Here is a 16,277-nt window from a genome sequence, read left to right on the forward strand (position 1 = left end):
CAAGGTGTTCCCTGAACCAAGACTACCTGTCTTTGTGCATTATAAGGGAATGAACTCTAAGGAAAATCACATGCTCAGCTCTTGACCAGTGTGCCCATTTCCAACAATGTGCCCATCCTGGAGGTGACGAGGATTGTGCTGGTTCTCTGGCAGCTCAAGTTCCAATCATGCTTGAAGTACAGTATAAATAACAGCAACAATCTGAGTTTGCCTCTGGAGTGCTTATCTTGACACTGGTGCCACCTCCATTAAGCCTAATCAAGGCATTAAAAAACCCAAACCAGCCTGTAGTGAACTTTACTACAGAGCTCATTTGATCTGGTTTGTCCACTCATGATGGTGGGCTCTCCCTTTCATGTAACGCAGTTCAGTCCTCCAAACAGCCTGAGATCTTCAGTATTTTGTCAGGTAGGACATATTGCCATCTGACTGCAGGAAGAATTAAGGCACATGGGAATTATGCTTTTGTCCAACACCACAGAGAAGTTTGTTACACAAACATAAGACAAAGCTGTATGTCTTGAGGCTCTGTCCCCAGCATTCCCAAGAGAGGAGAAGCAGCTGAGTGGTAAATTTGTGCAAATAGAAGGAAATAGGGACATCATTTTCCTTGGTTGAATGAGAAGAGAAACACTTCCAAGGAACAACAGAAAGTCCTGGCCAGCCCCCTGCCTCACTGTGTGCTCATTCCCCCAACACAGCAGTGCAGGCAGCATGTGAAGCCCTCACCCAAGACCTGGCAGAGGGCTTCTGCTTCATCTACGCTGTGCCTGCCAAGCAGCCTGTCCTTCTCCATTTGAAATCCCGAGCCTCCAAATGGCTCAGGGAAGAATTGGGAAAGCGCCGAGGGAAGCTCCTGCAGGTTTTATTTTGGCACCATGTGGTCCGCAGCCCTTCACGGATGTGAGCCATGCAGCATTAGCACTAATCCACTGCCACCCTTCTGCAGCACTGCCTGTGTTCTGTCCATCTGTGTTTACCACGTTATCCCAGAGGAGCTGGAAGATGCCATTTTGATATTTCTAAGATCACAGATACTTTTCCTGTGTCCCTGAAGAACTGGCTATTTTATAGATACGTCACTAGCATCAGTTACTTCTTTACATATGAACTCTTCATCCCTCTATCACTATATTAAGTCCTTTGCAGCTAAGCATAGCAAGAAGCAAAACAGCATCTGTTTTTCTGAAGTGTTTTGTCAGTTGAACATGGTGTAAAACAGTCCCATCACTTCTACTGCAATTATTCAGATTATTTCGAATGTTCTTGTAAAAAATTAATGAAGATAAATGTGAAAATGAGAGCAAGGCATTTTCAGTCTCTCTCGCTGGCACATGAAATTTCTCATGACTTAGACTTAGCTCATTTCTGTACTGATCATGGCTGAATTATTGGCTTCTTGGGCCTCAGGCACCATGGAAACCGATTAGGATGTGCTGCCGAATCCAACTTAATTACAACACTAGGTTGCCGTGTGGCTTTAGGAAAATTATGAGTCTCTCTGACTCAGTTTACTCATTGTAATAAATGGGCAAATAACACTTAATACTTCAGTGAGGATTATCTTCTTCAAGCTGACTTTATCAATAGCACATTGAGAGGCCACAAAACAAGTACCATTTCTCTAACACAGACTATGACAAAACAAAGAATTCTGGAAGGAGAGAAGTTGCAGCAAATATCGGTACTAATAAATCTACAGCAAAGCAAGAGCATTTTATTTCTCCATGAGACTGTCACTACCCAGGAGAGCCTAAAGACATTCTAGAAACATCTTCTAAATGAATAATGGACTTCTTCAGTCTCAATTTGCAGTAAGACTGTTCTTCCTGGAAAAATGGAATTGCTGTCAAGCATCACTAAAATTAATTTATCTGTGAGTTGGGAAAAACTCTTTGAATTACATTCCCTGGAAATAACTACTGTTACAAAGGAGAATATTGTCTATTTGCTTCAAGATTAAAGAGCCTTTTAATGAGGTCTGAATCAGAAAAAGAGGTGCAGTCTTTGTTTCAAGAATAGGCAAGAAGATATGACTGTCTCAGCAATTCACAGGAAGAGGATGAAGGTCCCTCTGTGTGCAATATTTTATTTGTAGAGCTTTTTTAAGCTGCAGTAGTTTTTTTGTCTAGTCTGATAGGAAAGCATCTGATCCAAATGCTTTGATGCAATTTCTCTCATTTTCTGTAGGAGAGGAAAGGATTAGGTGTTGAAACATACCATTTCTGTAGCTAATCAGAAGACATATGTTCAGAGTCCAGCTGCCTTTTAAAATCAGAAGTATCTCAGCCTGTCCAGACTTTATCTGGGCTGCTCCAGCTCCATGTTTTGGTGAATGAGAACAGAAACTATCCCTCCTACTTAGAAAGTGTCAGCTCTTCATGTCATACTCAGCAGCAATTAACTGTACCGGGTATCAGTGCATATACAAGCTGTTCCTCAGTACTGCTTTGCCAAATCCTGGCCTTTATAAGTAGCCAGGACTGGAAAACATTACAGCATGATTAGTGAAACACCTGAGAGCAAGTAGCAAAACCTAATAAGGACCTCAGGAGGAAGACCAGAGGATAATGTGATAAAAAAGCACTCATTTGCTTTGACGCCGTTCCCGTCACTGCAATGATACTTTAAAATGAATTGTCACAAATTGGTATTGTCTATGGAAACTGAAAGCTTCATTCTAGATCGTGTGGCAGAGATAAGACCTCTGTCCATTTTAATGTGATCCTTCACCCATTTCTAACAGCAGTGGGCCCAGATAAGAGGCGGCAGCATAGAGCTGGCCACAGCCATGAGGTAGAAACCTGCTGGTGTTTATACACCACGATCAGTGCTGACCACAGGAAAAACGTGATCAAACCGGCGATGAAGGCATTGGCAGACAGGCAGCAGTTCGTCCAACTGCAATGGTTTGTGAATAGGGAGCCCTCTTTCCAGCTAATGACAGCCTTGTTCAATGACTATAATGTTCTAAAGCATGCTGGAAAAATGAATTAGACAAAAGAAATAGCAAAGTTTATTTGAGTTGTTAACAATATACAACGTGTTCATAATAAACTCTATTTGGATGGTGTATGTAGAGAACAGATGGCAGTGCTCGTGTGTTTAGTAAAGATACTAGACAAAGACAAATATAGTTAATCCAGACTTTAAATCAAGAATGAGGAAATTTTCATAAACAACTTAATTATTGAGCTCCAAATACAACTAAAGCTTTAAGGGAAATCAGAAAAAAACTACCAGGCACAAAGATACCGTACTGCAAACCTAGTCCTTTATGTTTCTAAAAGTGGAAGTAATGCATCTGCATAGAACTGTCCCACCCACTTGTCTTGTGGGTGTCCTGGTCAGAAGTTAATAATCAATTATTATTTCAAGTAAAATTAACAGAAAGACAAACGGAGGCATGCACTGTGTTCTGTGAGGGTGCATGCAGGAATGTTATCCAAACTTACGAGTATCTGCCAGCTGTAAAATTTTAATCTCTGAATGTTGTGAAATGAAGAAAGATGAGACACCTCCAGCCAATATGTGTAGCTTTGCTCTGCTTCTACAGAGTTTGGGAAGTATTTTATTAAATACAGCTTTTGAACAATTCTGATGTATGCTGAGAGCTCGAGTGTAAAACACATCTACACATGCCTGTGGGACTCGTTCATATATTCATATATAAGCATGCATACATTCATGTATTCAACCTGCAAATGTCTAACAGCAGAGTGAAGGGCTAAATATAATGTGCAAACAAGTCGTGGTTCCTGGTGCTTTGTACGGAAGAATCAGATGAGATGAGGTGAGATGAGAGGGGGGAAAACCATCCAGAAATTATAGAAGACTGAAACACAGCACAGAAAGTTTAACCTCTTGCATGGATTTTTTTTTTTTTTCTTGACTTTAGCTTCCTTTTATGCTTAGTAAAGTGAGAACTATGATCAAAGCTTTTCCTGAAGTTATGGCATACAGCTATCCAATAAGGCATAAACTGATGCTACAGTCTTTTACCTAGTGGCATCTTTACCAGTATCTTCTTCCACCATTTGAAACCTTTAACCCTCTGTCATAACTAGTTGAAATTGGATAGTAAACTGAAATATTCCCAGGGCAGGAAGGGAAAGAGTTGTTTCATGAACAAAGTTCTATCACATAAACCTGAATTCCACTAGAAAAATAAACTGGGAAATATGAATGAGGTACTCAGCACTTTCCCTGTAATAAATACATTTAGCAGCCACAAATACAAAGGAGAAACAAGAACAATTTTGCATAACTGGCCAAGGAAGGTCAATGCCATTAATTCAGCTACACACCCAATACACCGAATTACAAGTTTGGTAGGAAAAATTCTCACAGGTTCTATTCATGATTGTGCATTTCAGAGGCTTTCAATGCAAAGAAACCCAGCATCTGCTGTAATGAGATTGTGAAAAGGGAAGTGTTGCGTGAACTTCAAATCTTAAAGCAAGATATGAAAGCATGCCATCATATGCTAATCACAGCATGAAGGAGTTGATGGACACCTCTGCTACACACCTTTGTGAAGGGAATACTCACTTATCAAATAGAGATGTTGTAAACTGAGTATGAACAAAACTAACTTTAAAATATAAAAGTAATCTAAATCCTTTTGCAGGAAGAGCTAAAAAATTTGACATTGGGAATTACTCTACTGAACCATTTGAAACGGATTTTCTAATGGACTGCATGGATATTAGGATATGTGTAGGCAGCTTACACAATGATAACTATATACAGTCTGGAGCACTTCAGTAGATCCACGTGATACTGCTCCCTTGTTTATGCTCTTTTTGGCCATGGACATAGTGGCTAAGCCTCAACCTGGAAAAGATGTAGATGATGCTCACTGGCAAGGTCAAAGAACTACAAAAGCTGGCAGGGTGTATGCTAGATCCATCTGCTTAGGCATATATACAAATTATTTGGCAAGGCCTGGATAGTATCACAGCCATTTTGGATCAGATTGCTTTGAGACTGCCAGGTGGAAGTTGAAAGATTTTGATCATCTGTTGTTCACAAAGACGCTGTGACTCTTCCTTCTGAACACAGACCTTGCTACAGACACACAATGTCTCTGACGCCTCTAGGTTAAGATATGCACAGTGGTGATGAATTAACTATTTCTCTTTAGTCATCTGCCCCAATGGGGTAATAAAAACGTAGCTTCTGAGGATTGTTGCTTACAAGGCAATTAATTTAACATGAAAAAGCAATTAATTTCATCCAGTTCTAGTTTTAAAAAGGTTTAAAACAAATTTGAATTTATCGAGACAATTCTGCTTTCTTTTTCTAGTTCACTATTGGTGATTTACAGCTGTACGTACACTGACACAACAGCACAACAAAAAATTTGCCCACTGTCAACAAGCATCATGAGAAATACTATTTGCTAAATGGCATACAAGCTGGACTATGAACAGAAGATACACTGATCCTGGTTTTGGTGCTGCCCCCCTGCCATTTGGCTGATTTAACTTCCTCTGAAAACTCATGTTACTGTCTGAAGTGAAAATATTAGTTATTTACACCCCACCATCTTCAGCACTCAATACTTACGTTCTATGCCAGCTAGCTTCATCCTGCACCTGATTAAACAAGGACTGGGTATGGCAGCAGCACTTAGTGACTTCCTTGTCCTTGTTAATAAATCACAATTGTCAGTTTATAGCAAATTAGGTGAACACTGCTCTCTTAAGCCTCATTTTATTCAAATCAGAAAGATTTATCATCCTCCAGGGTATAATACACCTTCCATTACCTCTGTAACTAGTAATCAAGGATATGCCTGTCAAAGTCAAAGTGCAAGGATTCATCATATTATTTTTAAAAACTCTGGTTCTTCTCCTGTGAGTCTAAAATTTAATTCTCAGTGGACACCTGAGGTTTATTTTGCAATTACATTCATTACAAAGTAAATCCTCATCGTCCTTCTAAACTTCTCCTTACATAAGCACTTTGGGTTTCAATGCTCTTTTGGGCTTTTAATTGATGACAGAAGATATCTCATTAATCTATCACTGAATCAATTCACATAGCACAGGTCTGAATTGAGTCCAGAGGTACCAGACTGGATGGGGCAGGTGCTCTAGAGCTTCCAAGGTTAAACTGCGTGATGCAGACTGTGTGAATGTTTTCAGAGATGCAGAAGAAAATTAGGGTCACTGAATAGTTGATTTTGCCCAGGGTTTCCTCTGTACATGATATCCAACCCAAAACAGTTGATGCAAAGAGGACACTGAATATTTTCTACGTAGTCTCTAATTCAACCAATATTAATGAATGAGAACAATATTTTTGGTACCTTTAAGGGCCTACTTATTTTAAAATACATGTTGCAGTGACCACAAAACTTTCCCTCTCAGGCTATCATAAGCCAGTGCCTCTTTTTTTAACATGAACACTGTAGAGAAAGTTATAAAGACTGGACATTTGTACAGAAACCATAATTCCTATTAGTAAAAAAAAAAAAAGAAATAAAACAAAATACAGATGTACTTTAAACTTACTGTTCAGGGCAATTAACCTATGCCTATCACTTAAGCTACTGAATGCAGCCTGCATGACAGAAGGGGGACACATGACATGCAGGAACCCAATAAAGCCTAATTCTCAAGCTAGACTGGCATAATAACATTTCTGTTAACAGAAGAAGGTTTACTCTCACATGATAAAGCAAGTTTTCTTTCAGCTTAGTCTCTTTACAGCAACTTCTCCAATTCCATCATCCCCAAAGGAAAGGGGAAAATGAGGCAATTAACCTTCTACGACAATCTTTGTTCATGTTTTGGACATGAATCGTCAAGTCCAGTCAATGCCAAGAAAGCCTCAAGGATAATAGATAGACAATCACAAGAGAATCTAACAGCAAGGATTTTCAGCTGTGACCACCTACTTCAACTGACTCAATTATGCAGAAATGGTGGGATGCAGAAAATTAAGAGCTGGTTAAACTGAACTTGATTAAGCAGAGTTATAGCAACCAGCAATCACTTGAAAGGCAGACAAACCACACGTGAAGAAAAATTATGATTTAGAGTAACAGGACCAGGCAAACGTAAGAACAAAAGCCTGAAATTCAGACTAAATGCCAATAAAAACTTCTCCTTTAGCCTGGGAAAAGAAAGATTGGAAGTCTGGTCTCTTAAGGCATTTAGAACTAGACCAGAAAAAAAGCAGTAAAAACAAAGTGAGGGGAACTAGTCCACATTGAGAAAGAAGTGAATGTGATGGTGCCCACCTGTGGGTATAGCTTACTATTATTCCGATGCAACACTGATCAAACACAGCAAATGCCTGAAGCTGCTCAACATCTGCTTTCTTGTTGGTCTAAGAAAAATGGTAATACTTCTTCAGAGCTGGCTCTATTGTTAAGAGCCCTCATTAGGACATGCCACAGTATATTACTGTGTTTTACAGGGCTTGTGGCGGGTGCACACATGCCTCACCACCTCCAGCCAGCAACTGTGGTAGTAATCCCTCCTTAAGCCTTTCAGTTTTATACTCTTCTAGATGTAAATCTCATTTTTCTTTAAAGCTACTATAGCAGAAAGGGTAAAAAGGAAGAAACACAAGTCTGATGCATACTAAGCTTTATGGAACAAGAGCATGCAAGAAAACACTCTGATTTCTGCAGGGTTTCTTTCTGCCCTAGGAGCATTATATGAAATTATAATCACCTACTGCTGACACTGGTGTTTGCCCTAAAAATCCATACATAAATATAGGTCTACTCATTTTACACGGCCACCCATTACCTCTCACCCCTAAAGGCTTTTTGCTTTATTTTACTAAGAGTGGAAAATGCTTCTTCAACATTCATTAATAAGTATTTTACGTATTGTTAAAATGAACAAACAAAACATAAACCACCCCAGATCACATAAACACACGCTCCAGGAGGATTTATTAGAATGAAAGTTCAAGGCAGAATCACCTTACACAAACAGGATTCTGCTGCCCTGATTTCTTCATATGAAAACTTGGCACTGAGCTCACATTCCAGTGCCTGTCCCCCGACCCTGACACTTGTTGAGGAAAGAGGCCAAGACAGAATAACTTGTGAAGGCAGAGATGCTTGCTCTCCTGTCTCACATGCATGAGCGGAGGCTGGCTTAAGAGTTCCTTCCAATTTCTCCTCCTTTTGCAATTTCAACTCAGGGATAGATTTGTGCTCTGAATAATGTATATGGGGACTTACATGCTTATAATAGATCCAAAGAAACAAAAGCATGGAGGTATGCTAACAGCATTAGCCTAACAAACCAGCCAGGGACTCTCACATGGCTGGCAAGTGCCAGCAGCCAAGCTCCATACATTCATATAACCCTGCCCAAATCAGCATAACCCAGAGACTGGCCCATTGCAATAAGCTTGCACTGTCTCGGCCTTGAGCTGTAAGAGCTGCCCAGAATACCCACAGCTGAACAACCACTGCCATATCTATGTTTTAAGATCAGGTCTGTGTGGAACACTGCTCAAACAGCCGCCAGTATTGCAGGACTGTGACGAATGATTCATGTAATGCTACAGAAGTACATGGCAAAGTGAAAATAGAGCAAACTGCATCTGCCCATGCTCCAGGGAAATGCCAGGCCACAGGCATCCTCCCAAACAAATGATGCAGCCAGTGCAGCACAGAGTTCATGCTAATGCTGTGGGGTCTGTACTGATGTAACCTGCACATTAGTCCTGTATGAGCAGTCACAGCTACATCGATCCGCTCAAGGGCTGGCACACTAGTTCTATCTGTGTATGACATGTGATAGACATGAATCTCATGTATCCCAGTGGCATTCTGCTCTGAGAGTCTCAATTTCTAACCCTGTTTCCAGGGATGAAAACCTGGCATAGGGGGCGGGGAGGAGGAAGAGCCAAATTCCTATCAGAACTCTGGAGCCAGCTTCCTCACTAAGTCACATTCTGGCTTCACTAGAATGCCTCCCACCACAAGAGTCTGGCTGCAAACAATACCATCTCCCCCAAACCCAAGAGCTTTACCCAGGATTTTCCAATTGTATCTGTCATTCTGGATGACTGGTGAAATTGTCTGAACCCTTTTGAGATATTGCAGTGCTGCTGGAAAAGTCAGGACACTGGCTGAACTCAAAAGGGAGGTGAAGAGAGTTGGATAAAGAGCAACTCTACCAGACACGATCAGGATCTGTTTCCTCAGCGGTGGGCTGTGCTAATTTCACCTGTCTTCACTTTCCACTTCAGACAGCTTTTGGCAACAGCAGTGCCCAGAGTTGACAAACATCCTGTATCCCAAAAGCTCAGGCTCCCATTTATCTGAGCAATTGAGGAGGCTGTGGCGATGCCTGGGCAGATAGTGTGTGTCATGTTCCAGGCTGGCAACGTTCTTCTATTTCAGATAAAATACAGATAAAAAACTTTCTTAAAAAAGAGATAAAAAAACGCTCTTTTCCAGTTCCACAAATAACCCTATTTGGAAGAAATAAAATTATTCATCTTTTGTTGTTAATGCATTTTAATTTATTTATTTTTTTTTAAAGGGTAAAAGACACAAAAATCAGCCCCCCAAAAATCCAAGAAGGCATTTTCAGAATATAGCTATAGCAAACTACACTGTTGGTTTCACTCACCTTAGTTTTTACTACACCTATTAAGTAAGTCCTCTCAATGGCTTATTGATTATTCTCTTGAATTCTAATACCCCTAGACTTGATTGTACAGTATCAATGGGAGTCCATCAAAGCCACACACTCTGAAGGATAAATGAATTACCTCGCTGTCTAACCCACACCTATTATTTAAATTATCTTTCAAAGAATGCTATGGAGAAGAGGAAAAATGTAGCAGTGAAGACTAAAACTATAGGCTTTTGAGACTGCAGTTCACAGAATCCCAGAGTGGTTTGTGTTGGAAAGGACCTTAAAGCTTACCCAGTTCCAACCCCCTGCCACGGGCAGGGACCCCTTCCACTAGAGCAGCTTGCTCCAAGCCCCTGTGTCCAACCTGGCCTTGAACACTGCCAGGGATGGGGCAGCCACAGCTTCTCTGGGCACCCTGTGCCAGCGCCTCAGCACCCTCACAGGGAAGAGCTTCTGCCTTAGATCTAACCTGAGCTTCCCCTGTTTCAGTTTGAACCCATCGCCCCTTGTCCTATCACTACAGTCCCTGATAAAGAGTAGAAGTACTGGCAGAAGTTCCTGATTCCATCAGGCACCAGTCTGGCAAGTGGTAACTCAGGTGTCTTTCTGCTAGTTGGCCTACTGTTTTTTTCCTGAAGGCTAGCATGAGCATGGGGAGCCCACAAAGCAGTCTGTAACTGCCTTCTCTTTCCAGGGAGCTTTAGCAAGCCGTCAGCTCGTTTGAATGAGCTTACATTTGGAAACAGGGTGGGTTTTTCACTTTATTGATGCACTCTTCCACACAGGATTTTTTCAAAATCTACATCAAACAAGGAAAAACAAATGCTGAGAGGGCAGATTTAGGGCAATTTATCAAGGTCTGGGAAATAGCTTCCAGATGGATAGAGCTGTTTGGTGCTGGCTGGTGAGAAGGAAGCAAGGTATTGTTATTGAATTAGCATGAATCTCTGGTGGAGAACTGCATAGTAGATAGAGTGCTTCTTTCATATGGTTTGCATTTGGACTTGTCATAGTTCATTTTTATTCAAAAACCTGTGGTAAAGACACGCAGGTTTTTTTTGTTTATTAAATTTCCCCCAATTCCCCCGGTACTGTTACCCAGTCAGTATTTTTCAACTCTGCTCTAAGTGCCATGTCTGGCTCTGTTTGCTCTTTGCCATGCTTGGATGACAGCTTGGTGCTTACAAGCTCACAAGTGGTTTTAGGCTTTACAGTCACACACTGAATGTTACCTGAGAAAGTGTGAGAGAGGAGAAAAGCTGGATGCTCAATGAGATGTTTAAACTGAGTAACTTCGAGTTTATCAAAACCAAAGCAAAAGGATGCAGACCGAGGTCTAATGCACACAAGAAAGTGATTGCTAGTATAACCAGAGGATTCTTCTTGTTAATAAATCCTCCCTTTGTAAACAAGTCTTCTAGCAGTATAAATGCATCTATATGAGTGCATTTGCTAATACAGAAATACTGTAAAAGAACAAAACAAAGAAACAAAACTAAGGACAAAAAAAATACTCATAACCAACAAAATACTACTTTGAATAACCTGCATACCTCAATATGTGCCTTACAGAGTAAGACTCACAAAAAGATTTATGTATTTCCTGCTAGGTTTGAAAGCATTTACTTTTCCAGTTACCCGCACAGCCACCTAGTCCCACCTGAAGCATTCAACCTAGTCTATGTTACCATCAAATAAAAATGACAGCTCTTCTATTAACCTGAAGAGATAAACAGCCATAGTCCCTCACTGCAAAGACAAAGCAACTGTTACCAAGCAGTTAGTTTCAGTTAAACAAATTTCTGACAATGCAGAAATCTTTTAAGATCCTAGAAAAGTTGCTGCTGATATGCCAATGAGGAGAAGGAGTTTTAATGACAAGGCATTTCCATTGGCTTTTTCAGTTATTTAGGACAACTGTTGTTTTTCCAAGTAGTGGGTGTGGGGGCACTGGGGTAAAAGACAGGAAACACACTTTACATCTTCCCACTTCCACAATTACTCTTACCATCTGGGATGTATCCCAGGCAAACAGAGAAAGGAAATGGCAATTTCATCAGAACCAACTAATTCCTAAATCTTACCTGAAATGTAAGATGGATACTTGTGCTTACTTCCCACATGTATGTCTGGTTTTACCCTTCTTCCCCCCCCCCCCCCCCCCTCCAAGACTCTGTAAGAAAGATGCAATGCGACAAATAGAATCACAGTCTCCAGCATGCAACCTACTTCTTTGGCCATAACATCTAATCTCCTCCAGGCTGTGAACAGATCATATGCCTCATTTATTACTTATACTTAATCCTTAAGCTACTGACTACTGAGCTAGGTTTCCAGTTATATCAACTCTGAAACAAAGTCTTGGTAGCCTCAAGCTCTCATGATGCAGTGTTAGCAATGGCAGTTACACATCACTACTGAAGAACCTGTATTACGCAATGACATGATTTTCTGATTTTCAAATGTGCTCTAAAGAAGCTGACCCTGCATGCTCACAGTGCTCATCTACCAGATTTCTTTTGTGATTTGCACATCACTCTATGGACATTAGTGCTCAGAAGTCAAGGGACAGCTGAGCTAGTGGTTGTGTCTGATCAGTTATCATCTTTCTGCTAATCAGGCTGTGCAAGATGTAAAGCAGGTATCAGCTTTCTGTCACCATGGACCAAACTGGCCCTTAATTCTCATCTGAACTGCCTCCTCCTTGACCTGGCAGCATATGAAATGGTTAACTTGTTGCTGACAAAAGAAAGAAATTAAAATGAAGATAAAATCAGAGAATGCCAGAGGTTAGAAGTGACCTCTGGAGATCATCTGGTCCAACCACTGGACCAGCAAGTTGCTCAACTTCAACATCTTGCAACTACAGCAAGTTGCTCAACTTCAACATCTGTGTAGTAACAGCACAGAGAAATGCCTCCCCAGTTGTACAGGATAAATCTCCAGTTGTACAGGATTACATGCAATCTGCATGGTTAAGGGATCTTTTAAGCTCAGCTGCCTATAAAATTGACTTCTCATGGTACAACAACTAAGAAAACAGAAGGGGTGAGGGACACTTGATTGCTTTTCATGTAGTTCATTTGTAGTCATACCTTGAAGCCAAAAGGGCAAGTGCATTGGTAAATCTCCAGTGGATCATTGTTGCACGTCCCATTGTTCTTACATGGGTTGGAGAGGCAGGGGTTACACTTGGACACAACACTGATATCCACTGGCTCTGGAAAGGCAAAACACAGGAGTATTAATAGACAACTGGATTACAAAATGAATAGTTCCCATCTCACACATACATTCTTTCCTAATGCAGTATTCACCCTGCGCTGGCACAAATGCACGTGCTGTGGGTGCAACTTTACACAACAGCATGGGATTCCCAGGGATCAGAGAGCTTCGAAGTACTACATCAAGTGCTAGGCAAGTCTCAATGATGCTGATATTCTCCTGGCCATGCAAACATCAGCTCTGAAAAAACATGCTGGGAATCTCCAGAGAGTGGGCTTATATATATATAAATATATATATAAATAATATATATATACAAAATTGCTTTCAGTAACTTTTCCTTCTCTCAGTGCTGGAAATTCTGCAATAGCAACCCATAGGGATCTATAACGTGACATTTGTATGGCTGATAGCAAGAATGAAAGTGCAGACACAACAGCAGAAATAGAAAACATGCATAAGAAATATTTAGTTAGAGGCTTATGGAAATATTTAAGTGCAAATGTTCTACCATCCTTAATTTTAACAGAGGTGAAAACTGATTTTCTTCTTTTTCTGCCCAGAAGTTTGATTATCAGCATTCTGCCATTGTAGGCAGAATGCAACATAGGCAAACATGCAAAGGTGTAAACGGCTGCAGGTAAATACACATGGCTATTTAAACCATTTAATAAACCACATTTTTTTAACAGCTCTTTCAGAGAAGTAGCGATGTTTGTGGCTGAGCAGGGAAACAAACAGACCAACACAAAGCTAAGTACATTTGGGGTACCAAGTCAATCCATATGTTATGGTTGAGATTTTACAGAAAGCTAATTTAGACAGCTATATTTAAAGAAATAGTGATTTTGAAATGGCTACATTTCAAACAACATTGAGTTAAAGGCTTTTACACACAGAAAAGGAAACCTACCAGTTTTAAAGGGCTTAAATTGCATCAGATAGGAAAGACTCTAAATTAATTTTATTTTATTTTTAAGGAAATGCACCTTAAAATAACTTAAAAATGGTCCTGTCCCAATCAGAAGTGGGCACAAAGTTTCTGTTATTGCAGGATAGATGATAAAGACTAAATTGTGGAACATCCTGAAAGTGAAGAACAGAAGTTTATCCTTGATATTAGAGAGAAGGTGGAGCTCTAGAAGGTTACCAAAAATCCCTTCCAGTTAAGGATTTGTTTTGGACCATCCTGTATGAGAAAGAAACCTTCATTATTAACTTTGAATAATTGCATGCATCAACGTTGGGAAAACCGTGACAGAGATGGGTACCAAGGAGCCTCAGCTGAGAAGCACCTGCAATGCAAATATATATCCTTATCTTTTACAGACAGTGGTGTTATCAGGGCCACTGCCTGCAGAGTGCACCATGCAATAATGAGGACAAAATACACAAGCAACAAATCCAAACATTGAAATAAAAGATTGATGCTGTCCTCTTCTATCTTTTTGTTTCTGTATAACTAAATGCCATACATGTTTTTAAATTGAAGTTAGGACAGCAAGAGGAACTAATATCTGAATTTCTGGCACTGACAGGGGGTGGAATGTGACATATCTGAGTGACTTTTGTCTTGGAAGTAGAATATATGAGGAATATACAAAGGTAGCTCCTCAGAAAGCTCATGAGAAGGCAGCAGTGCTGCTCTTCTGGATTTAGAGGTCACTAAGCCAGAATTTGTTCTATTATGTATTTATTTCATAATACACACACATACATTTCCCATTTATTCCTATGGCATAGATCAAAGCTAATCAATGCAGGAGCTAATAAGAACAGTGTTAGTTCCTAGCAGTTAAGTAGTTCCTTAGTTTGCCCTTGTGGATTTGATTTATAAATCCATATAGCAAAATGCCCTCAGCCCAGCACATTCCTTTCCTCTACTGCATAACTACGAGGGCAATTTAATAAAAAGCAGAGCTGAGTGTGCATGACTTGCACATTACATACTTCCATTTTCTTGGCTCTGCTGAGACACATAACCTTGTGCTCAGTCACAGGCTAAACCCCACATTTTTACTAGAGTAAGTTACACTCCACTTGGTTTTAATGTCAAAGTTACTGGAGGTCACAGAGGACACCTAAGCACTACGTTTATACAAGCACCTCAAGGTACCCAGCTCAGAGTGGCCTGACCCCTGCAGCAACGACGCAGGCTGTAGGGCCTGGGGGCTCAGCCCACCCTGAGCTATGTGCTAACACTGCTTGAGCTAGGACTGAATCTACAGAGGCTGAAGGACAGACAAAGCCTTGGACACTGTCACCCCACACACAGTCGTAATCTTCCACTGTCACAGGCTATGCTCATGGCTCCAGACTGAAGGAAAACTTGCCCTGGACACTGTAATAAATCCTCTTGCTTTACCATAAAAGAGCACCATTGATGTCTGACAGGATAGCACAACACATTGGATCTTAACTATGCACATGGGAAGTGGGTTTCATTAGGCTACCAAATCATGCATTGCTCTTCAAAATACATGTATTGTGATGAGAAAAAGTAATATTTTTCTATGGCCTGGAGTTTCTTGGAGTATACTGCAACTTGTCCAGACCATCAAGTCTCTTCTGTCCAAAGACCACCTCCAGATCAACACTTTTTTTGTCTTTTTCTATTCAGCTATAAGTAAGCCAGTTGGACAGCATGGGAGACAGCTCTCCAGCTTTCTACTGGACAAAACTAATATTTACTCAAAAAACACAGAGGTGTTTTTAATAGTCTGGATCATGGGTTTACTTATCTCTTGCCTAAGAGTTGCTTGCTTAGTCTTGAGAGAAAGTGAGCGTGACTATTGAACTAGCACACTTTCAGAATGAAGAAGTCATCTAGCTTCTCTTCCTGGATTAATTTTCAGACCCTGTTTAGCATGTAAATATGATCATTTTCTTTGTTTCACTTTGTGTGAACAAGTACATGGTACTTTTAGTATTTTAGAGTATAGTTGTACTTCACATTTGAGAGTTTGTAGTTGTGATAATTATAGTCAGAGTTCTGATAGTTTTGACACTGACATTTCAAAGTAATTAAATTATAAGGTTACAGTTATTAAAAATATATTTGAAAGTACATAAAATTCAGCTCAGGCTTGGGAACTTGCATTCTAAACTTATCTCAACACAATCATTTGTTCAGCAGTTTAATCCTAGCCTCTATAAAATCACACTGCCGAGCAGTACTGCAAATGCGCATCGCACTCCAAGAGACATAAAACCAGCCTTTATGCCCTCATTTCCATTTCTAAGACCCTTTCTGTTATCCCTTTTCCACTGTAAATACAGCTTCATGCCTACGTACTTGCTGGTAACGTGAGCGAACCTCCAAAACTTACTTTACTAGAACATGAGTACTATTCTTACTGCAATATTGGGATATACAGCTATACCCAAACCTACCTAATGCAGTAGTAAACTACTTACTTTATCCAC

At 40.3% G+C, this 16,277-nt stretch overlaps 1 protein-coding gene across 4 annotated transcripts in view; it reads right to left on the reverse strand.

Moving 5' to 3' along the window:
• The window catches only part of SLIT3 (slit guidance ligand 3), a 519,568-nt gene that overhangs the window by 65,750 nt on the left and 437,541 nt on the right, over positions 1-16,277 (reverse strand). For all 4 annotated transcript variants that reach the window (XM_062629206.1, XM_062629204.1, XM_062629205.1 and 1 more), the window contains one exon: positions 12,722-12,846. In XM_062629206.1, the coding sequence (XP_062485190.1) occupies positions 12,722-12,846 (125 nt within the window). The remainder of the gene's footprint in view (positions 1-12,721; positions 12,847-16,277) is intronic.

This window comes from Pezoporus occidentalis, unplaced genomic scaffold (assembly GCF_034315485.1).
Source record: "Pezoporus occidentalis ecotype Australia unplaced genomic scaffold, CSIRO_AGI_Poc_V1 ctg33, whole genome shotgun sequence".
Taxonomy (NCBI): domain Eukaryota; kingdom Metazoa; phylum Chordata; class Aves; order Psittaciformes; family Psittacidae; genus Pezoporus; species Pezoporus occidentalis.